The sequence below is a fragment of the Sus scrofa genome, unplaced genomic scaffold (assembly GCF_000003025.6).
Source record: "Sus scrofa isolate TJ Tabasco breed Duroc unplaced genomic scaffold, Sscrofa11.1 Contig944, whole genome shotgun sequence".
Lineage (NCBI taxonomy): Eukaryota > Metazoa > Chordata > Mammalia > Artiodactyla > Suidae > Sus > Sus scrofa.
The window spans coordinates 216,982-240,495 of NW_018085356.1; the positions used below are offsets into that span (position 1 = coordinate 216,982).

General features: G+C 59.6%; 1 protein-coding gene across 13 annotated transcripts in view; it reads right to left on the reverse strand.

The window, feature by feature from the left end:
- DIP2A (disco interacting protein 2 homolog A) overlaps positions 1–23,514 on the reverse strand; it is a 103,512-nt gene that overhangs the window by 8,563 nt on the left and 71,435 nt on the right. For 7 of the 13 annotated variants that reach the window (XM_021082475.1, XM_021082480.1, XM_021082476.1 and 4 more), the window contains 15 exons: positions 22,689–23,403; positions 19,895–20,031; positions 19,480–19,560; positions 18,944–19,071; positions 16,995–17,109; positions 12,908–13,109; positions 12,051–12,160; positions 11,901–11,981; positions 9,203–9,326; positions 4,536–4,657; positions 4,318–4,429; positions 3,077–3,186; positions 2,549–2,679; positions 1,051–1,219; positions 541–711 (listed from right to left, as the gene is read on the reverse strand). In XM_021082475.1, the coding sequence (XP_020938134.1) occupies positions 541–711; positions 1,051–1,219; positions 2,549–2,679; positions 3,077–3,186; positions 4,318–4,429; positions 4,536–4,657; positions 9,203–9,326; positions 11,901–11,981; positions 12,051–12,160; positions 12,908–13,109; positions 16,995–17,109; positions 18,944–19,071; positions 19,480–19,560; positions 19,895–20,031; positions 22,689–23,403 (2,508 nt within the window). Of the gene's footprint in view, positions 1–540; positions 712–1,050; positions 1,220–2,548; positions 2,680–3,076; positions 3,187–4,317; positions 4,430–4,535; positions 4,658–9,202; positions 9,327–11,900; positions 11,982–12,050; positions 12,161–12,907; positions 13,110–16,994; positions 17,110–17,781; positions 19,072–19,479; positions 19,561–19,894; positions 20,032–22,688; positions 23,404–23,514 lie in introns of those variants that run through there. The other 6 variants (XM_021082484.1, XM_021082481.1, XM_021082482.1 and 3 more) reach the window with 2 other exon arrangements.

Below are 23,514 nucleotides of genomic sequence, written 5' to 3' on the forward strand. Positions count from 1 at the left end.
AGCGCCTCTCTTCCCGACTCCCGAACGCGGGAGCTCAAGGCATCCAGCGTGCTCTAGAAAGAGGTGGGGCCGAGGTACCAGCGGGGAGTGTGGGAAGCCGTCCCCGGAAGCAGCGGCCAACAGCCCTGCACTAGAGGCAGCTGTCCTGAAAGTTCTGCTCTGTTTCCTCTTAATAATTAAATTCCTTAATGTTTCACAAACAAATCTGGGATAATACAAACCATCACACTAATTACTTTTCTTTTTAAAATTAGTAGATGTCCTTAAACACGAAGTTTATTCTTGCTGTAGAATGCTAGTTGCATACTATTTCAACCTAGAAATTCTTCCAGGTAAGGTAACAGTCACTGTTCAAAAAATCTTGTGTTTTTCCCAAATTCTCTTCCTCAAGAACAGAACCTCCTTTAAAGTAAAACACTCGGCTCTGGAAGCTGATCTGCTATTTGGAAACTGCAACAGCAGAGGCTCGGAGGAGGGGAAGGACCACGGGGCGGGAAGCCGAGTGTGCGCAGGGCCGTCGGCGGAAGCCCAGCCGCCTACCTGGAGGCAGATGGCCACGTTGACCCTGCAGCCAAACGTGGTGCTCACGGCCCGCGCGGGCAGGCCCAGGTCCCTGAACAGCTTGGAGAAAGACTGCGTGAGCGCGATCCGGGGTCGCTCCTCCGCCACCACCATGCAGGTGCGCACGCACGACAGGTTCACGCCCTTTGTCTGCGGGAGGAGCAGCCCTGGGATCAGGCCACTGGGCGGTGCGCCCGCTCAGGTCAGAGCGAGAGAACCCCGCCTCCCCGTTCCCTCCGCCTGCTCCACGCCCACGCCTGCCCTCTGCCCTCTGCCCTCAAAGACCCCGCAGTGAGCTCAGAACCCGGGTCAGACCCACCCGACCTGCGCCCAGCCCTCCTCTCCTGCCAGATGAACGAGGCTGTGCCACAAGGAGGGGGCAGCGGAGGGGAGCTCACACCAGGGCGGCCCTGGGCGCCTGGAGAGGGTTCCTGTTCCACCCACTGCTCGGCGAGGCCCTGGGGTCCCTAAGGCCAGGGCCACACTCACCCTGAGCACGGCCGTCTGCGCACCCAGGCCCCTGGCACACATCTCCATCACGGAATAGGAGCAGAAGGTGACGCGGGCCTTGTACTGGCTGACGGCCCACAGCCACAGGGACACGTTGCTCTCCAGCTCGGGCGGGGGCACCAGCACCGACTGATGCCCCGAGTAGACGCTGTGCCAGCGACAGGGGCGGGTTAGCACGTGGGCGCGTGCCTCTCCCCTCAGGGGCCCGTGCCTTCCTGGCAGAGCCCACACCCTTCTGACCATGTAGGGGTTTCAGCAGAAAATGCGGGACGCAGGTCACCCCGCCCCCAGCCTCAGGATCCAGGTCGCCGTTAGGGACGGGCGCGCTGTGGGGACTGGCCCACATGGGAAGGTCTGCCCCTTCCTCCCTGTACTCGATGGACGAAGGTGTGTCCCCAGGCCTTAGAAACGGAGAGTGTGTGCACTTCACGAAAATGTGCTTTTACTCAACCTCAGGCCCAGACTCCAGTGCAGCCCACCCCACACAAACCTGCCCACTCACAGGGGCAGCCTCTGCTTCGTGGGCATCAAAAAGCTATCTGAGGAGTTCCCGTCATGGCGCAGTGGTTAACGAATCTAACTAGGAACCATGAGGTGGCGGGTTCGATCCCTGGCCTTGCTCAGTGGGTGAAGGATCCGGCGTTGCCATGAGCTGTGGTGTGGGTCACAGACGCGGCTCGGCTCCCGCGTTGCTGTGGCTGTGATGCAGGCCGGTGGCTGCAGCTCCGATTTGACCCCTAGCCTGGGAACCTCCATATGCTGCAGGAGCAGCCCTAGAAAAAGCAAAAAGCAAAAAAAAAAAAAAAAAGCTATCTGAGAAAGGTGGGCATTTAAGGAAGCAATTCAACCCAGCAGGTGGGTGCAGCAGTGGAGAGGGGTTAAGGGGTGGTGCCTCTACTCTCTGCCTCACCCACCTGCACACTCACCTGCACACTCTGCTCCACTCACCAGCACACTTGGCCCTCGCCCACCTGCACACTCGGCCTCACCCACCTGCACACTCTGCTCCACTCACCTCCACACTCGGCCTCACCCACCTGCATACTCGCCTGCACACTCTGCTCCACTCACCAGCACACTCGGCCCTCGCCCACCTGCACACTCGGCCTCACCCACCTGCACACTCTGCTCCACTCACCTCCACACTCGGCCTCACCCACCTGCATACTCGCCTGCATACTCTGCTCCACTCACCAGCACACTCGGCCATCGCCCACCTGCACACTCGGCCTCACCCACCTGCACACTCGCCTGCACACTCTGCTCCACTCACCTCCACTCTCTGCCTCACCCACCTGCACACTTGCCTGCACACTCTGCTCCACTCACCTCCACACTCGGCCTCACCCACCTGCACACTTGCCTGCATACTCTGCCCCACTCACCAGCACATTCGGCCCTCGCCCACCTGCACACTTGCCTGCACACTCTGCTCCACTCACCAGCACACTCGGCCCTCGCCCACCTGCACACTCACCTGCACAGACACCACAGGGCGAAGCCGAGGCCACAGTAGGGGTCGAGGCAGATGGCGATCTGCCTCGAGGGGTAGAGTTCACACTGCAGCTTTATGGAGCGGCACAAGGCACTCGTGGCCGCGTGTGACATCTTCAGGAGGGAAGTCAAACTCCATCAGTTGACAGGAAGGAAGAGGCGACAGTGCCCGCTGTCCCCGGCAGCCCGACCCAGTCCCTTCCCTGAGGGAAGGCTGGCTCACTCCCACGGGAACAAAGGAACACCCAGGAAACGGCACCCTGCGAGGCTGCTACGTGAGGCCTGAATAAAGTGTTTTAACAGAGCTTTGGGTTCCTGGTGAGGAGATGGACTCTTCGAAGCCGCCTGGTCAAATTGGGGGGTTTACTGGTATTTAACACAGACTTGAAGGGGCACTATTGCTGCTTCACGCTCTGGCAGGAGGAAGGGCCCGCACAGACCACACGCAGCCCCTCCCGCCACCCGCATGTCAGCGGCCGAAGCAGGTAGGAGCGCCCACCCAAGGACCCACCTTCACACCCGCCAGTATCCCCGTCGTTGACACGCTGAAGTCCAGGTACGCGAGCACGTCGGGGGACGGGGGCCTGAAAATGCTGCCCAGCTTCTTCTTGGGTATGTCATCTGTCGGACAGGAGACGGGGTGGTGTGGACGTTACCTCAGGCTCTCGTGGGAAGAAACGAGACAGGCGTGGTCCTGGGAGCCAGGCGCTCAGAACGCAGGTCAGGCTACAGGAGAGCGGGCTGTGTGCACGTGGGAAGCTTATCGGTCAAGGATGGCACACGGAGCGGCCCCTCGCCTGCTGCACTGAGCCTGTGCTGCCCAGGCAGACACGGAGGGCAGCAGAGGGGCCATGAGGGCCCCGCGGGAAAGCTCAGGGCAGCAGGGCCCTGGCCCAGGTCCCAGAGCCCGTGACGGAGCCAGGATGAATGACACCTCCGAGCACAGCCAGCGCTGAGGACGAGCCCCCAGGGCGCTGGTGCCTCATCACGTTTCTCTGGGTGCACCCAGGTGAGTGCAGGGGAGGTGAGGGCGGGGAGCCAGCGAGGTCAGGGGGCTCCCTTGAGCCCTCCCCTGGGTCCAGGCTGGCTGCCCTGGGCCAGCTCCCGGGCCTGTGGCTGGTATCAGGCAGGGCCCGCGGACAACCAAGTCCCTGACCTCCTCTCATGGGCAGAGCCTGGGGGACAAGGACAGGCACCCACACCCACCAGGTGCAGTGGGGAAGAAGGGACTCCTGTCTGCTCACTGGCTGGCACCCTGAGTCACTGACAGAGCCTGCAAGGTGCTGCTGGTTTGGGGTGTCTTGCTGGCGGGAGGGGTCGAGACACTCAGCCCCAGGCTGACCCGACAGGCCTGGGCCAAGGGGGCCGGGGGCTTCCAGCCCCGCCCAGTGGCCCCCAGGCCTTTCCGGGTGTGGCAGCACGCCCCCTTGGGGGGGGCAGGGAGGGGGAGCGTGGTCTGCACCATGAGCACCACGTCCCACAACTGCCTCTGCCGTGTGGGCGTGAGAGGCAGCACGGGGAGCTGGGGCCCCACCGGCCGCCCACCAGCGGGGCGCCCGTGCTGGGCTCCGGCTGCTGGACACAGGCTGCCGGGACCCCAGCCAGGGGCTCCCTTTAGCTGCTCCTCGCCATTTACTTAGGCTGCTCGAGCCCAGCTGTTAGTTTTGGGTGCCAGGAACACAACCCCACGACGAGGGCGGGCAAGGGGCTCGTGCGGGCGGGCAGCACGCACACCAACCCGAGGACACGCACCGGTGTCTAGAATGGTCGGCCAGGTCCTGACGTCCACAGTGGCCGCCGCTTCCTTGGACTTGAGCAGCCGCATGATGGCCTGCGTGGTGAGGACGCACGCGGACGTGCTGACCTGCAGAGCAGAGGGGCTGGAGGCACGCGCGAGACGCGGCGCCTGGGAGCAAACCGCACGCGGGCCCACGATCGGGGCCGCCCCGAGGGCCGCGCTGCCCACCTACCTCCACAATCATCTTGACGGTAGGGAGTGTGGTGGCGAGGTTCTGGGGGTGGGGGGGCCGCACGGTGACGGGCACGCAGCCGCAGTACAGGCAGCCGTAGAAGGCGGCGATGAGCTCCAGCCCTGGGGAGACGGGCGGGCAGAGGGCGTCCGTCAGCGGCCCAGGGCGCCTCACCGCGTCCAGTCCCCGGGTCACAAGGCGACTGGGCCCGCTGTGCCTGCCCATGTCCATGCGTCGTGGCGGGGAGCAGGGCGGGGGGCAAGGCCTCCTGCATGCACCTGCGCCCCCGTCCCTGCCTTGCTCTCAACCACAGGGAGCGGCCGAGGCCACTCGCTGTTCCTTCAGCTCTCCTGCATGTTCAGGAGTCTCCGCGATGAACGCCTGGGGCAACCGTAGCTCACGGAAAACCTCCTTCCTCCTCTCGGTCTGACCTGGGGACACACGAGCTCCCACGGCACCCTCCAGGTGCGGCCCCCAAGGCAGACAAGGCCCTGCCTGGCACCCGCAGGCCACAAGACACTGATCTAAGGCTGCTCTGATTCCAGCATCACAACAAATATGCCACGTTCAGCCCAGCTCGTGGGTTCCACCAGATGACAAGGTCCCGATGCTCCGTGAGGGCCAGGAGGCTCAACGTGTCACTGTTCTGGGCCTGAGCCCACCCACCAGCGACCACCCATCTGCACGGTGCCTACAGGCAGCTCAGGGGGTGGACAGAGCTGGCGCGAAGGCCGATACTGGTGCCCGGCCACTACGCCCAGAGTGCTATAAACACGTCACAAAGTGAACAGGAGAAGCATCGCCGGGAACACAGTGCCTTGAGCTCATGCTGTGCCTGCATGTGTATCTTCCTCCTGTCCTGGCACCACCTGGCGAGCCTGTGGGGGAGCCCCAGCCCTGCCTGCATGCCACCTTTCTGCAGCTTCCAGAGGCATCTGTTCTTCGCCTTTGGGTCACACACCCCTTTGAAACGCACAGCAAACACCTGCACGCATGTGCAAACCATCCACACGCATCCTGGGCTTCAAGGGCGTCGGGTTCTGCCTTCCAGCTATTAACTATACTCTCCATCTGCGGGTACGTTTTTCAAGTGTCAATCACGTCACCGTGCGTTCTCCTTTAGTCAGTGGAAAGTTTTATGAAGGTATCAAACATGCCCCAAAGAGAGAGGCATCAGGACCCCGTCTACCTCTTCTCCCCCTTCTGGTCCCTGGTGCTGCCCCGAGTGTGTTCCCACATGTTGCAGGTCTGCAGCCCCAGCCCTGAGCCCCAGAAAAGCTCTGGTCCGGCCAGGGGCTCCCTCGCAGCTGCATCCGCGCCTTTCCTCAGGCAGGGTGTTGCTGGACTCCCACTAGACCCAGGGGTATGAGAAGAAAACTGCCATCCGTCCTGGAGAAAAATGACCACACGTTCCAGGGACTGGACAGAGCAGAGGGCACTGCAGTGCTGGTGGGAGTTCCAGAGTGTCCAAGTCGCCACACCTCTGTGTCAGGACCCAGACCAGGCTACCAGCCCGCCTGGCTCCTGGGCAGGGAGCACGTGGGGTCGCTGACGTCTGTGCTCCACGGGACCCCCTTGGGAACAGGCCCTCCAGATCCCGCCAGCACAGAGGAGCAAGCGGAGTGCTGAGCATGAGCCGGTGTCCTGCCAGACACACTGAGAAGAGATGGTTCTGCTGGCACCTGGGCACCAGGGGTGGCACAGTAGACACATGGAAGGCCACGAGGCAGGAGGCCCGAGGTGCAGAGAACAGACCCAAAACAGGACTCAGGAGATCCAGAGGCAGAAAAGGAGGGAGAAGGCAGCGATGAGAGGAGCTTTCCCCGAGGAGAAGATTAAACGGGCACGAGAAGGAGGAAGCAACGAGAGCCGGGCCCGTGCCAGCAAAACCCCCGAACCGGAACCAACATGCTCCCAGACAAAACAACAAACTTACGAAGGGGGAAAGAGACATTGTCACCTACAACCCTGGGTGGGCACCTACACAACCCAAGAAACCCACAGAAACCGGGGATTCCTGCTCCAGCCAAGACGCAAGCCGCCAACGGCAGGGCAGGTCCTCTGAGTGGGCGCCACTCGTGTCCCAGCTGTGAGAGGAACAACCCCGACGTCCGAGTGGCAAACTCCCCAAACTGAGAGCCCAGGATGAGAGAGCAGAGTGGGGAGCGGGCAGGAGAGGAAGGGGCTGGGCTGTGCGACGGAGTCAACAGTGAGGACAGGTCCTGCTGGGGAAAGAGTGGGGGGCGCCACAGGACCAGGGTCGGGGAGCAGGAGGACTGGGCGCCCCCAGGAGGTAGGTCATTCCCCACTGGGGAGGTCACGGCACCTGTTCCTGAAACTGCGGGTCTGATCAGAGAGCAGGGCGAGGAAAAGAAGCCATTCAGCCACTCGCTGGTGACAGTGGGCAGCCATGCCAATCAGAGCAGGGCGCGGGGCACGGGCTGCGGGCGCCGGGCGGAGGAGGAGGCGGGAGGGAGGCTCCGTGAGCCTGGCCCAGGGACCACCACTCAGGGCCGAATCCCACACGAGGGGCAAGAAAGAGAATCAGAAGCAGATCATCATTTGTCCAGACAGACAAGGCAGCAGATAAAAACGGCAGTATATTTCAAAACGTGCTAAAATCCCTTAAGAAAATGCCACAAAAGAGCGACAGAAATCAGAATAGAAAAAAGTCAGAAATGAAGAAGGAACTAGAAATTATGGAAAATCCTTTCAGGAATGAAGACGGAATGAGAAGCATCCCCCAAACCAACAAAGAACGGACGGAGCCTGGAGAAGACAGACGCGGGAGGAGACTGGAAGCTGAACCGGAGACGCTCCCAGAGAAGGTGACGAAGCCCCGGCACGTGGGTGACGCGAGCGGGAAGGACGACGGGAAGGAAGCCAAAGCAAGGGAAGGGGTGGAAACACGATGCCTCTGGAAAAGCTCCTTGAAATTACAGAAAAGGACGTGCAGCTGTGTCTTTAGCTACCTTGCCGACCCTGAGCGCCACCCTACGACCACACAGTAGGCTCTCAGGAGAGAAAACATGCTTTTGGCACCTGCCACAAGCGACTCATGAGAGGAAGAAGAGAGGGTCACAACCAGACTCGCTGCTCAGGCCCGGAGAAAATGGACACACGTTGGAGCTGCTCGAGAAACGAAAACCCGAGTCCAGGATTTTCCCTGGAAAAATGACTCCGTTACAAAGCGGAGAGGCTGTTACCAACACGCAAGCTGCTCCCGGACCCTCTCCTGAGAGGTCAAACAGAGGAGGACGTCGGAATGCCAGCCCCACGGGAAGAGCAGACGTGCCCGCCGGTGCTGGGCCGTCAGCAGTTACGGCGGAGCCGGGCCAGGTGCAGTGGGAGAGCTGCTGGGCAGCGGCCGCTGCCCTGTGACCAGACGGCACCGCTCTAGGGACAGGGTGCAGAGAGCACATGGGAAAACTTCGCAGCAGCTTTCAAAAAATTGACACAACACTAAACCAGCAATAACGGAAAACAAAATCATTTAAAAATAAATAAATAGAAACAAAAATTAAAAAAAAAAAACACCCAGTAGGTCAGGTATTACTACAGTTTTTCTTGGGGTGCTTCAGGTGACACAGGATAAAGCAAGTGAGTAATCCTGGGAAATCTGGATTCTACCCCCGACTCCCGGCCTGAGAATCAGGACTCTCAGGGAGGAAAAAGGAGATGCAGGCAAAGTGCAGAAGAGGCTTAGCGGAAACCCTACAATCCTGAATTTGGACTGGATGTCACCGTACGAGCCCACGAGGTGCTGCCTCTCTAAGAGAGGTAACTACGCCTCTTCTTCAGTCTGAGCTCTGCTCGCTGAAAGGGCCGGGAGGGTCGGCCCCGGAGCCCAGGCGCACCAGGCCCGTGGAGAGCTGCCGGAGCACCGGTCCCACCAGACAGCAAGGAGGCAGCGGGACCGGAGGTCAGACCCCAGGACCGAGAAGCTGTTCCACCGGAGGTCAGGGTTCACCCCATGGACAGAAGCAAAGAATCGGGCTCACTGTGCCTTGCGGAGAGGAATTCCACCTCTGGGCAACTAAACACTAAAGGCGGGAGCGTCTGTCTGTCGTTTCCCGGCTCATGAGTTAAAGAGAAATGACAGGAACACCACGTTGAGTGACCCTGTGGGACGGTGAGTGTCACTGGCCACTGACCCTGACATGTGGTTTCTAAGGAGATAACCCAACACATCACTTGGGGTCCTGGCGACCTGAGTGGGAGCCAGAAAGTTCGATTCAAGTTCCCCGCAGGAAACGCAGGAGCCCGGGAGCCCTGCCTGCCGCCCTGAGCAGCTCCGGATGCAGTGACGTTAGGGGTGAGGAGTGGGAGAGGGCCACCTGCAGGGTAAAAGGCACTTTCGAATCTGTCCGATTTAAAGAAAACTGGCAGACGAACTGTGATGTCTAGGAAGCCTCGTCTGGGTGACCCAACTCTAAAGAAATGGGAGAAACACTGTCTACAGGGGAGGACGGGGGAGGCGCCGCCTGGGAAGGCAAAGATCCACTTCCACCGGTTGGTGGTCACAAGAGCGTATGCGCCACGGTAATAAAACGGAGGTGTCGGGGAGCAAAGCCAACGCGTCGCACTGAGGCAGGCCGGCTGCACCCGCAGCAGGTTCTCGGTGCTCACGGGTGGCGGGACCCAGCAGGTGGGGTGGGCACGCTCACCTGGGGGGTAGACCAGCGCCACGTGGGCCCCAGCGCTCAGCCTCGCCTTCTCCGTCAGAGCTGCAGCCACTCTCTCTGCCCTTTTGTGCAGCTGGACGCAGGTTGCAGTGCTTGTGACTGTGCCCTGGGAGAGAATGGTGGGCACCACTGAGCCAGGGGCCGAGGTGCGGGCTCCCGGGGCCCGGGGCTACTGTGCGCACCGCGTCTGCAGCCCTGGGGTGGGAACAGGACACGCCTGCTGTCTTCTTAGCCTCCGTGTCTCAGATGTCACTTCCAGCCGTGGCTCTTTTGCCAGCCATGCAAGGGCGCTGAACATGTTCTCAGTGCCTGCCCGTCCACCACAGTCGAAGTCTCAGTGGTCAAAGAGTCCCCTTTTGGCCACTGAACAATGCAATAAATAGCCAGTCTCTCATTACCTAATTTTTATTTTATTTTTGTCTTTTGTCCTTTTAGGGCCACACCCTTGGCACATGGAGGTTCCCAGGCTAGGGGTCTAATTGGAGCTATAGCTGCTGGCTTACGCCAGAGCCACAGCCAACACCAGATCCGAGCCGCGTCTGCGACCCACACCACAGCTCACGGCAACGCCGGATCCTTAACCCACTGAGCAAGGCCAGGGCTCGAACCTGCAATCTCATGGTTCCTAGTCGGATTTGTTCCTGCTGAGCCTCATTACCTAATATTTTGTCACAAGTTTCAATTTATCCTTTATAAAATAAATCATTCCCCTCTACACACCCCCAATCCCATCCTCTCCCTTCCTAGAAGCAACCATTATCTGAATGTAAATACACGAGAGTAAATAATAAACAATAAACAAACTATCACGAGGCTATACTCTGACGCACGTTTAGGCATCACATCCACCAGGTCCGAGGGCCTGTGCCATCCGCAGTCCGCTCTTTAGAGCACCTGGGTGGACAGGTGGCTGCTGGGGCTGCCATGCACCTGCGGGGCTCAGCTTACCTGGGTCACAGCCGAGGACCCTGGCCGGGGACCAGCTCCAAGCTGGCACCTCCTCCCTCTCTCTGCTGACCCGCGTCAGGCTCACAGCTCCATCCTTCTTAGGAAAATTACAGTGACACTTGGCCTGACCATCCTCCTCCTCCAGGAAAGCCCAGCAGAGCGTCCAGACCCTTCACTTCTCCTCAGCTGAGGCCCCACCAGGCAGGTCCTGGGGCTCTGCCCAGCATCAGACTCAGTCTTCACACCCGGCTGAGCTCATGCCAGGCACACGCTGGGAACCCAAAGGCCCGGAGCCCTGCCAGTCCTTTTGAATGACTCGGATCTCCAAAGCCAGGGGCCACCTCATGCCAGGACACCACCTGCATGGACACAGGCCTCCTCCCGGCTAAGGCCAGCACTTGCTCAGGGACCTGAGGACAACTCAAACCTGAGAAGGCTGACGAGTCAAAAGTAGAAAAACTTTGGAGTGACTTTGAGAAAAGTCTGGAATGGATTTGGCGAGAACACCGAATCCCAGCCCCTAGGCCACCGGGAAGCGTGTGGAATGGAGCTGGACAAGGCAGGCGGTCCTCCGCTGGCTCTTCCTGCACGCTCTCCACTTCAAAGACGCTCTTGGGGGCTTCTGGCCTGACTGCAGCCTGGGAGGTGTCTCTGGACGCCTCCCAAGTCCTCCCTCGAGAAGACCCTGGCCACCCACGGGTCCTGCACCTGCTCTGGTCACGCCTCCCACGCAGCCACTCCCTACGGCCCTCCTCCCCTCTGAAGGCCATCTTGTGCCTGGACCACAGCCTCCAGGTCCCCTGCTCCCCCACGCAGCCTCCTGCAACCCAGAGGAAGCGCCTGAAGCCATGAACCCCACCATGCCCTCAGGGCTCGGTGCAGGGCCCCCCAGGACACATCTGGAGTACACCCAGTGCCCCGCCTGCCTCGGAGCACCAGCTATGTCCATCTGCAGGCTCTGACCAGGAGCTGACCGGGCCTCGGCCGCTGTTGCTCACGGGCTGTCTCCATGCTTTAGAATTCAATGAACCATATACGAATGTTTCCTGAAAGTTCCAGGTCTGCAGATGCGCCCTGAACAGGGAACTCGGAACCGCTCTTTCCAGCAGGCCTCTCAGCAACAGCAGGCTTTTTTTTAAATCTCATTTAACGCCGGGTACCCTGTATTGATTGATCATTATTTTTTGAATGAAGCAGCACTGGCCAGGACGGAGAGCCGGGCTGGTGTTTCTAAGGCCACGGCAGTACCTCCACGGTGAGCACAGAAGTCCTTGTGTGTCTGACAGCCAGTCACCGGGATGTTTAGAGCTATTTAATTTGTCACGTTTGTGTAGTTTGCCGACTGGCCCACAACGGTACAGCTCCTCCTTTACACAGGGTAATCCCACCGAAAGGGACCCAGGATCAGGGCAATAAGCACCAGTGGTCATGCTAAAGCTATAAACACATGCCGACAGTCTAAACGCCGAATTTTCACAAAATAAACATTGCCTTTCAGCTCACTTAGGAGCACTCACATGCACACTGTTCGTAACTGAAAGACGAGCTAAAGAGGAGCTTCCTGTTAAATACAAGATCCGCAGAAACATAACTGTGTGTCTTCTGTGGGAGCCGAGGCTTCTACAGAGAGAACGCTGCCCCCCAGGGGTCGGGGCAGCACGGCTGGCTCTTCGGGCCCTGGCACCCGGCCCCGCCCCTCACCCGCACGGCGGGGACGCGCAGGGGCCCTCACCTTGGCGTTGAGCAGCAGGAACAGCGGATGCTCGGGGGTGGTGTGGGCCCGCCACTGCAGCACATCAGGCAGGAACAGGAACTGCGGAGGCAGGAGGCTCAGTACCCCCCTGCCCCCGAGGCGCCCCGCCAGCTCCGGCGCCCACCTTACCTTCCTCGCCTGGTCGCTGTCCTCCAGGTGAGTCAGCTCCCTCCCCGAGGCCTGAGCGATTCTCTTCCCAGCAACCAGATTCCCCACAATCATGGAGGCTGGTCCAACCTCTGGAAAAGGAGGGGTTCTGAGTGAGAGGTGGAGGACCTGCGGATGCCAGCTACGTGACTCTTCATCTGAACAGGCAGAGACCTAACGCTTCACTGGGACACAGGCTCAGGAAACCAGCCCAAGGCCTGTGCCAAGGGAGAGTCGCTCTCAAACACAAGCAATGCCAGACTGAGAAAGTCACCACATGGCACTGCTTTACTGAAATTAAATCTCCTTGATTAAATGTCTCTCATTTAATGGTATTTTATGTGTTCAATATCAACAAAAGTTAGGATGTACTAAAAATTCATACAATCAAAGGAGTGAAACTGTGCCTGACAGTTGGACCAGGGAAGGGAAGTCCACCATCTGTCGAGACTTCCTAGGTGCCAGCGACCTGGCGGCCACGGCTGATCACAGCGCCGGGGAGCAGCCCCCATGGCCCCAGGAGACCCCACGGCCTCAGCGTGGCTGGCCACCCCAGGGCACCACAGCGGCCAACAGCGGCTCTTGAGATCCTGAGCTCCCAGTCTGCAGCCGTGGCCCAGGCTCCAAAGCGAAGACACCAGGCTGGAATTCAGTCCTGGGACGGTCCTATCTGAGGTGGGGAGCCACCGTGCTGGGGAGGGAGGCGGGAGGTGGCCACTGACCTGGTGTCTGTCGCTCTGCCTCCCAACCCCGGCCCGAGAGACACCGAGTCCAACAGGGCTGCACCAGTTAAACACAAGCATGGCTGCACCAATTTTAAGGCCGAATGAACGACTAACCCGGTTGCTTCTGGCGAGGTTTGGGAAGGTTGGTGACACACGTGTGAGGGCACATCAGCACGTTACACGGGTGCAGCACTCCCTCCAGAAAGCGCTGCTTGGTTTCAGAAATGTGAATCCCTCCAAGAGGAGCCTTGGGCAAGGTGTTGGCGGGAACCAGGGCCAGACAGTACACGCCCACCTGGTGGATGCTGTCGATGGCCTGGAGAGGAGGACACGAGACAGGAGGGGCCGCGAGTGAGGACGCGCAGCCGCCTGCACGAGGGAAGAGGCTGGAGGCTGGAGGCCGCGCCTGTCGAGAACACTCAGGTGCAAAGGCCAAGAGACAGTGGCCCCTGGGACATTTGCTAAGTGAGAAGCATGGAGAGGTGAAGGTGCACTTCCTGCCTTTAACGCACACTCTGGGGCTGCGCGCGTGGCCACGGCTCAGTCACTGCCCGCCCCAGAAAGCCGTGAAAGGGCCGAAGTGGCTTCCTGTGGGAGAAGCACCAACAAACAGGGGAAGCCAGGCTCCCCTGAACACACCCTGCTTTCAAATTTGACTTTGGAACATTGTAAACCGTTTACACACGAAAAACCTAGAACTTTAAAAAGCGACCCCCCACAACTCCGAGTAAAGAAAACAAACCCCGTGGCCCTGGAATCCGGCCGGCAGCACAGCCCCGCAGAGAGAATCTACTTCACGGGGCTTTAGCCCAGTCATTGGGTTGGTCCAGTCCTAGTGGGAGATGCTTCGTGGGCAAAAATAATTCAAAAGCCACCTGGAGCTGCTCTTGGAAATCTCTTGCTCAGCGGCGGAGTGGAGGCCCTCATTCGAGACGCCTGGGCGCGGAGCGGCCTCAGGCAGCTGAGGATCCGCAGGCGGCGCCGGCACTGCCCTTGTTCAGGCTGGAGAGAGACCAGGGGGCTCGGGAGAAACCCCGGGGTCTTGAACTTGAGCTGGAACCAGCAGCCTAAACGCACGACGGAGGTCGTCGTACCAGCGGGGACACCACTTCCTCCCCTGTCCACCACAGGCAGACACCTCAAGGGCCCGGACAGTGGTCCCAGGCTCCACCTCACCCGGGAGGCAGCGAGGCACCGTGGGGCCCAGCCGTGACAGGTCGAGGACATGAAACACACTGCCTCCCCAGGCACTGCGCTGCCTGTTCGCTGGTGTGGCCTCAAAGAACCCAGGGGTGTGTCAAAAAGACTCAAGGGCCAAACCAAAGAGGTGCTCCCACCACTACCGAAACACAGGATTACCGTAACCCACCAGTTCCCGGTGAAACAACAACAGGACAACTCAGTGGTCACTTCCAGAGGATTCCTGGACGCTAGCTCGGCCCCCTGCAATCAATCCTGGATCTCCTCTTCCTGCACAGCCTTCCTCAGGTCAGGTCCCCAGGTGACCTCAGAGGACACAGCGGTCTTTGTGGAAAACATTTCCCCCAAAGCTGCTGTGTTAACGCCGGGGAAGGAACGACAGAATTGCAGCCGTACCCCCACGAGGCCCTAACAAACACCTCCCACGAGACTGTTTGCCAGAAGATTGAACCCGAGTCTGAGCCTGCCTCGCAACCCAGCCGCTGCCGTGCAGCAGCTCCAGGAGACAGAGGGGTGCCCTGACCAAGACTGCAGAGGCAGTGCCATCAGAGCCCAGGCCAGGGACGCACTGGACAAAAGACCTGTTTTTGTCAATAAACCAATTTCAAGAGAAATATGACAGAGGAGGAGTCCATAGATCAAAAAGACCTAACACCTGGCCCCACCCACTGCAATTTTTACCTTATTTCGACCCTAAGTTTAAGAACACTAAACATCAATCAGGGAAACCTGAATGGTAACTAAACATTCAACTGCGTACACAATTACATCGAAAAGAACAAAATACCTAGGAATAAATTTAACCAAGGAGATGAAGAACGTGTGTGCACTTGAAACTATAAGACACTGATGAGAGCAATCAGAAGAGACACAAATGAATGGAAAGATACTCTGAGTTCGTGGCTGGAAGAATTAACATTGTTAAAATGTCCACACCACTCAAAGCCATCTCCAGGTCTAACGCAAGTCCTATCAAGACACCCTTGACATTTTTCACAGAAATAGAACGAACAGTCCTAATCTTTGCAGGGAACCCCAAAGACCTTGACCTGTCGGAGCAATGTTGAGAAAGAAGCGCAAAGCCGGAGGCACCATGCTCCCTGATTTCCAGCATCATAAAGCTACAGATATCAAAACTGTGTGGTATCGGCACAAAAACAGACGTAGGTCAAGGGAACAGAACAGAGAGCCCGGGAACACACCCACACATACGCAGTCCGTAAACTACAGCAAAGGAGCCAAGCACAGACGATGGGCAATGAGAGGTCTCGATAGACGGTGCTGGGAGACCAGAAAGCCCCAGATCGAAGAATGTCACGGACGCCGCCTGACACCACACCCGAAACCCGCTCAAAGTAGACCAAAGACCTGAATGTGAGACCGAGACCATGAAATTCCTGGAATAAAACAAAGGCTACGCTAAACACCCTGACATCCGTCTTCATGATGATTTTTTGGATTCGACCCCAAAAGCAAAAATAAGCAAGTGAGATTACATCACACTCAGAGCTTCCGCACAGCAATGAAAACCATCAGCAAACAAAAGGGAGCCTACTGAATGGGAGAAAATAGCTGCAATTAATGTGTCCAAGGGGCTGAGATCCAAAATGTATAAAGAACTCCTAAACGCAACAGCAAAAAACCCCAGACAACACAACTGAAAAGTGGACAGAGGACCGGAACAGACACTTTTCCAAAGCAGACAAAGAGCTAACGGGCACGTGAAAAGAGCCTCCGCATCTCTAATCATCAGTACCACGCAAATCACAACCACAGAGCGCTCTCGTCGCACACCTGTCGGAACGGCCATCGTCAAACGGTAGGTACTGGCGAGGATGTGGAGGGCGGGGACTCTTGTGCACTGTCGGCGGCAGAGTGAGTTGGTACAGCCGCCGTGGAAAACGGCACAGAGCTTCCTCCAAAAGGTTAAAAACAAAACCACCATGTGCTCTAGCAATTCCACTTCTAGGTATTTACTGGAAGAAAACAAAACACTAACCTGAAAAACTATGTGCACCTGTGTTATTTACAGGAACCAAGATCCCAAAGTGTCCGTTGATGGATGACTGGATGACGAAACTGGCGCGCGCGCGCGCACACACACACACACACACACATGCGCACACACATACCGGATCATCAGCCATAAAGGACAGGAAATCTCGCCACCTGCAACAACGCGGACGGCCCCTGGGCACTGCGCTAAGCGAGGCAAGTCAGACGGAGAAGACAAGCACCATGCGATTTCTTACACGCGGAATCTACAAACCAGCCAAAACCCACGCAGAGAACAGACTGGTGGTCGCCACGGCGATGGGCGGGGGTGGGAGGAATGGATGAAGGTGGTCAAAGGGTAGAGACCCTCAGTTACCAGAAGAGCAAGACGTCCCGGGGAAGGAGCAGCTGAATTCTAGCGTGAGGAGGCCGAGGCGCACGCGGGCAGTGAGACAGCGGAGGTGAGACGGCTGCGGGTCGGCCTCACAGCGGGAGCTGGGGGACGGGAGCAACGCCTCCAGCCTCGCTGCACATTTTGGAATTTTCTTTTCCTTTTTCTTTTCTTTTTTTTTTTTTTTTGCCTTTTAGGGCCACACCTGCGGCATTTGGAGGTGCCCAGGCTAGGGGTCGATTCGGAGCTTGGCTGCTGGCCTACACTACAGCTCACAGCAACGCGGGATCTGAGCCATGTCTTCGACCGACACCACAGTTCATGGCAACGCCAGATCCTTAACCCCCTGAGCGAGGCCAGGGATCGAACCTGTGTCCTCACAGATGCTAGTCGGGTTTGTTTCCTCTGAGCCACAATGGGAACTCCACATTTGGAATTTTCAAAGCACAATGGTGGAAACACTGGTACAGAGGCGTCCAGGTCCCACTGCTCGCCCTGGGAGCCGGCCCACGGGATCTGAGTGGGATTTTCACTCCACGTCACTCCCGCCGGGGGCTGCAGCCCAGGCACCCTGGTGCGTCGTCACCCCCACCACGCTGATCGGCGCCTGCCCACCTGCAGCACGCGGCTCATCCACTGGAAGCTGTCCTCCTCCGAGGCGTCGGGCCGCTGCTCGGCCACCAGCACGATCCGGTCATCATGCAGCACCGTCACCGAGAAGACTGCGATCCTGGGGACGCAAGGGACAAGATGACCACCCGGAAGGGGAGGCGGGGGGGAGCTGCAGAGGGGCTGGAGCGAGGCGTCGACCCTGTGCCGCCTGTGGAGAATTTAAAAGGCACAGCCAGGAGCCTCCGCAACAGGGACCAAGACTCCCATTCCCAACACAGAGGACTTCCGCGCGGAGCCAGCAACCAGGCACGCGCTGCACGCGAGCATCTTCCCCTCCGCCACGTTAACCCACGAGGGGCCTCTCTTTGTGCAAAAAGCTTGACTCCGATCACACCGGTGACTGGTCATGGGCTTTCTCTCTTACGTGAAGAATTTCAACGTGGTCTCATTTTCTCTGTGTTGCTTTTCTTTCTCCTTCTAAGACAAGACGCTGTCTCTCCATCAGGCCTGTCCCGCAGGCCCATCTGCTGCCCTAGTTTCGGGCCGTTATGGACACACCTTCTCTCGTTTGTTCCTTTTGCTGATGTGCGCACAGCACGTACATGCAAGCACACGCGCACACGCACACACACTCTCTTTTATGCAACAAATTTTACGCAGTATTCAATCATTTCCTCACTTTCACACATCTTGTTTCTCGGAGTAGCTCATCTGAAAGTGTTTTCACAAAAACGGTCTTTGTGACAAAACTTCTGAACTTGAATATGCACAAGAATATTTTTTTTTACTGCAACTGCACAATGAAGTGACAATTTGGGAGAATAAAAAGTCTAGGGTAAGAGTTTCTCTGAAAAATTGACAAGCGTTCCTACGCCAGCCCCCTCTCGCACCAGCTGTTCTGCTGGGGAGGCTGAGGCCTTCTGGCCAGAGACCCCGCCCTGGGGACCCTCCTCAAGTGACAGAACTCCAGCCTTGGCTTCCAGACCCCCGCAGCCTGCATTCGGGGTGCCAGCCCTTCTCGCTCCGCTTCTCCCGACCCACCCACGACACGCTCTGTTACGGTGTTTTGCTGTTGCTAGTGCTCTCGCGAGGTTCGCTTCCAGCAGGGCTCGGCCCTGTGGGAGTGGGCAGGGGGTCTGCCCGAGCACCTCATGGGGGCGGGGCCTTCCCCCCCAGGTACGCGGGGGCGGACGGCCCCTCCCCCGTGCAGGCTGCACGCCCCACCAGGCCTGCCCCTTGGTTTCTCCTGGGGGCTACCCAGGCCCCACAGTCATCCTGACTGGAGGAAGGGTCGGCAGCCCACCCTGACGCCCCGACCCCAGAATTTCCTGATGACTCTTTATGGTCTATTCAGAGAAAGGGTCGCAGGCTCACAGGTATCCTAGATTGAGCAACAATTCCCTAGAGAAGAGTAAAATTAAGGAATGCGGTGGGCTGAAGGGACCCGCTGGAAGGGGCCTTGTTCTCCCAGACCAGTGCCTGGGGCCTCGGCTGGGGCCCCTCTCTTTGCTCAATGGAAATGGGAAGCAAGGGCTTGCCGGACATTCAGAAAAGGCAACGATTCCAGCCCAGAGGCAAGGTCTCTTAGCAGAACAAGGACTGGTGATGTCAGAGAAAGGGGCACTTGCCGCGCGCTGCCCGGCCTGCATCCTGAGGGCACGGGGCACTGCCCGGGCACCCCACGCCCTCGGGCACACCGTTCCCTCGGCGGTGCTGGGGCCCAGTCCCCGTGCCCGGTCCAGGCTGGGCCCCGCCCTCCAAAGGGCCACGCGTGCTCTGCGGACGGGAGGACACTGCCGAGGTCGTCCTCTTCCTTGTGCCGCTCCTCTGCCGAGAGGAACTTCGAGGTGCTGTGCACGCCCGTCCCCGGGCGCTCCCTCCGCAGCAGGAGACTTGAAAGTCAGGCGGAGGAGGGATCTAGGGGCACAGCCAGGGGACCCGCAGGGCATCACCTGCCTCTGTAGACAAACTTCATGGGCTCCACGGCCAGCGCGGTGGCCACAATGTCGTCTGCATTGTGTCTGCGGGCTCCCACCACCATCAGCCCGTCCAGCTTGCCCACGACGAACACCAGGTCGTCCTGCAGACACGGATGCGGGTCAGGGCCCAGGTCACAGGGTCAGGCCCTGGGGTCAGGCCCTGCCACAGGAAGCGGACGGTCCATGGAGACCAGGTCACTCACAGGCAGGTCGGGGGCCCGAGGCCACGGTGACCGGGGAGAACAAGGGGGGGCAAGGGGTCCTGAGCCTGGGCTGGAGCAGGGGTGAGGGGACATCCAGGGAAGGGGTCAGCACAGAAAGGCCAGATGTGGGTGACACCTGCACGGGACCGGACGCTTGGGGGCCGCAGACACAGCTCCCGGACTCGGCGCCACGGGCGCTCGGGGAGGAGGACACTGTGGGGGCGCTGCCCTGTGCCCGGCCGGCAGCCCCTCCCCTGAGCTGCGGGCCCATCTGCAGGCCTGGTCCTGGCAGCGGGACATACTCACCGGCCCGATGAAGCCCAGCAGCCCCGTCCTGGTGAAAGGCCTGTCGGAGACGGGCGCTCCCGCCACAGTGACCGGGACCGTCTGCAGGTGGGAGGACGATGGTCAGGTCGGGTCCTGGGGTCCCGTCGGGCCGGCAGGCGGGCGGCGGCGGGGTGCGCCTGCTCGGATGGGCTGTCCCTGCCTCCCTGGAGGGAAGAGGCTCCCCAGGCCAGAGTGCCTGCCTGCTGAGACCCCCCGAGGGGCTCCCCACCCCCGTGGGCTCTGCGGCCTGAGCTCCCCTCCCAGCCCTGCGCCTGGCTGGGCACAGTGGGTGCTCGCTGGGCCCCCTGGACTGCCCTCTCCCCCCGACCCTGCCACTGGCCCACCGGTGCTGTGGAACGTGGCCCCGACAGAGAGGTCGGGGCGCGGCACGCACCTCAAAGACGCTCTTGGTGATGCCGAGCAGGCCGTAGTAGGCCGCGGCGGCTGTGCTGGAGTTGACGCAGATCTCTCCCACCTCGTCCGTTTTACAGAGATATGGGGTCCCTTCCACCTTCACAACACACACGCTAGCTGAAAAGAGACGACACCTCGCCCGCTGCCAGAGAAGAGGCCGTGTCGCCGTCTGCAGGGCGGACGTGTCTTCTTCTAGGAGGGCGCGTCCCTCCAGCCACAGGCCTGTGCGTCCAGCTCGGTACATGGAGGTGACACAAAGCGCCTCCAGTGACGCAGACTCGGGCCTCCTCCTCTGGAGCCCACGGGCGGTGCCGCCACCTCACACCTTTGCCTGGGACGCTGCCCTCCACTCGGGGGCCTGACAGACCCCACCCAGCACGGGTCCTTCCCGTGGCCCCTCCCAAGGCCCCCAGACCCTCTTCTGGCCTTGCCACGCAGCATCCTTACTGACACGGCTGCCTGCGCCCCACCCCTCGCTCTGGGGACCTTGCCTGTCTGGTCACTACAGCCCTAACTGCCCGCGTGCCACAGAGCAGGTGTCCAAAAAGGCCTCTGCTAGAGCAACACACCCACAACGTGCCATGTCCCTAAATGGAACTCAGCCATCCAGGCACGAACTGAACAACCCTGCAGGCCTGCGCACTCTCCTTCTTTTGCTTCTTCTGGAGGATTTCCTACGTGACTCTTTCCCCAAAAGACAGAGCAACAAGGATGAGGGAGGGGCAATTGGTCAGTTATTTCTATTGGTTCACATCTCCCGGGGAGTAGGTACACACACGCGCACACACTCAGGGGAGCAGGTACACCTCCCCCCCAGGGAGAGCAGGTACACACCCACGCGCACACACTCAGGGGAGCAGGTACACACACACACACACACCCAGGGGAGCAGGTACACACACACACACACACACACACACCCGGGGGAGCAGGCACACCCCCCTCCAGGGAGAGCAGGTACACACCCACGCGCACACACACACAGGGGAGCAGGTACACACACACACACACACCCGGGGGAGCAGGCACACCCCCCTCCAGGGAGAGCAGGTACACACCCACGCGCACACACACACAGGGGAGCAGGTACACACACACACACACACCCAGGGGAGTAGGTACACACACACACACTCAGGGGAGCAGGTACACACACACACACACACACACACACACACAGGGGAGCAGGTACACACACACACACACACACACCCACGCGCACACACACACAGGGAGAGCAGGTACACACACACACACACACACCCAGGGGAGCAGGTACACACACACACACACACACACCCGGGGGAGCAGGCACACCCCCCTCCAGGGAGAGCAGGTACACACCCACGCGCACATACACACAGGGGAGCAGGTACATCCCCCCCCGCCCGGGAGCATGGACACAGTAACCCTGGAGTTTCCATTAAAAGCAAAACGAGCACCGCTGTGAAAGTCCTTACACTCTCGATCAAAACAATCACCTGTTACAATATTTTCATCGTCTTTTTTTTTGGTCTTTTTAGGGCCTCACCTGTGGCATATGGAAGCTCCCGGGCTAGGGGTCAAATTGGAGCTACTGCTGCTGGCCTGCACCACAGCCACAGCCATGCGGGATCCTTAACCCACTGAGGGAGGCCAGGGATGGAACCTGTGTCCTCCTGGGTACTAATCAGGTTCGTTAACTGCTGAGCCACGATGGGAACTCCCTTCACCAAATCTTTTGACGAACCACTGGGCTTGCCTCGTGGTGACTACGAACCAGTGAGATCCCATTTGGTGTTCCTGCACTCCACAGGATGAGGACGCCTTGGTTTTGGCAGACTCGGGTGAAGGAGAGAGATTACGCTGAAAACTCGAAACTAGAAATAGCTGCGAAGGCCCAGCCTTGTTCTAAGCTGGCCTCCAGCTGGCCGTGGCCCTCCCCTGGTTCCCACTTTGCCAGCGAGGGTGGCTCATCTCTGGGCACGTACGTGTGCCTGTGGGAAGCAGAGCTGCAGACACAGGGCCTGGGCCCTGGGAGCCCACAGACCCGGCAGCTCTGGGACTTGGTGACTAAGGCAGAAGTGGGGGACGGTCTCCAGAGGTCACCAGGCAGGTTAGACACTTGACGGGGACCCAGAAGAGCTGGCGTGAGAAGGAGGGAATCAGAGCAGTGGCGGCATCACCACGGCCAGGGCAGAACACGGCCAGGGCGCTCCCCCACTCGCTGCCTCAGGGCCTCCCGGGCCAGGCTTTGCTCATAACCCCCAGGAGACACTGCACAGGCGTCGCATGTGTGCACACGCCTGCGGGAGAGCTGCTGCGAACGGCGCTGCCACCCGCTCACAGCTCATTCGCCTCCCAGCCCGGGGCCTCTCTGGAGCCCAGGGACCCTAGGAACCTCAGGCCATGCTGCCCACCTGGTGGTCATTCAAGTCTCGCCGAGCTAAGCGAGCACCGGTCACTCGCAACCATCAAGGGGCACGGAGGGTTGCCCGCCTCGAAGCAGGAGAGGCATGAAGGCTGCCTGGCGTGCAGCGGGCTTCCAGAATGTGGGCTCTGCCACCCCCTCCCCAGCAGCGCAGAGCCAGACAGGGTCACAAGCCAAGTACACACCCCAGATTTTAGAGCAACTTGAAACTTGATACAAAGGAAGGCAAAAAACTGAAAAAATGTTACCAATTAAAATTCTAATGTACACAGGGAATCACTATAAGACGCCTGCTACTCGTGTGCTCCCAGAGCCTTTGCTGTCACTCGGTCACAGGACAAGACTCTCCCAGCCGGGACCTTACCTCCCGGCATCACCTGGCCGACGTCCTGAACCGTGAGGACCGAGAGCTTCTCTTCCGCGTCCACTCTGATCACCCCGTGGCTGAGGCCGCCCATCGACAGCACAGCTCTTCTTGGAGGGGGGCCTCCCAGGTCAGGCGGCCTGGGAACAAAACTGGATAAGCCGACAGAGACAGAGCCCACAGGGGAGGGGGGGACCAGAGCCCCTCGCCAGCAGGACGAGGCAGCGAAGTGCCGCTCTGCGCCAGGCTGCGGGGGCGCTGGCCACGGGACCGAGGCGGGGCAGTGGCGTCCCCACAGGTCTGCACCCCACCCCACCCCACCCATGCCTCTATGGGGGGCCTGGGGGCCCGTGACAACCACTTCCACCAGGCTGTCTGGGACGCCTGCTGAGCCCCAGGCAGCAAGGGAGCAGAGCGACAAGGTGCTGGGCACCCAGCCAGGCACCCTGAGACCAGAGCGAGAGGCCCGGGCTGCACGCAGGAAGAACGGCTGGCAGCGGCCAGCCCTGTGCCAGCCCAGAGACCACGGGAAAGCAGTGGGAGAGGCAACCAGGGGACTGCTGCTCTTTGCAGCCACGAGTGGGAGCACTGTGTCTCGCAGCAGCAGCAGCACCGAGATGCTGAGAGACAAATGCGTGTCTTCTCCAGGGAGCAAAGCTCCTCTGCTGAGCACAAGCAACCGCCATGGGACAGGGAATGAAGAGCACCTCGTGGTCTGTGAAGGATAGAAACGCCACTTGTTGGTTGGTTGGTTCTTCTTGTTTTGGCCATGGCGTGTGGAAGGTCCTGGGCCAGGCACGGAGCCCGATCCGCAGCAGTGACCCAG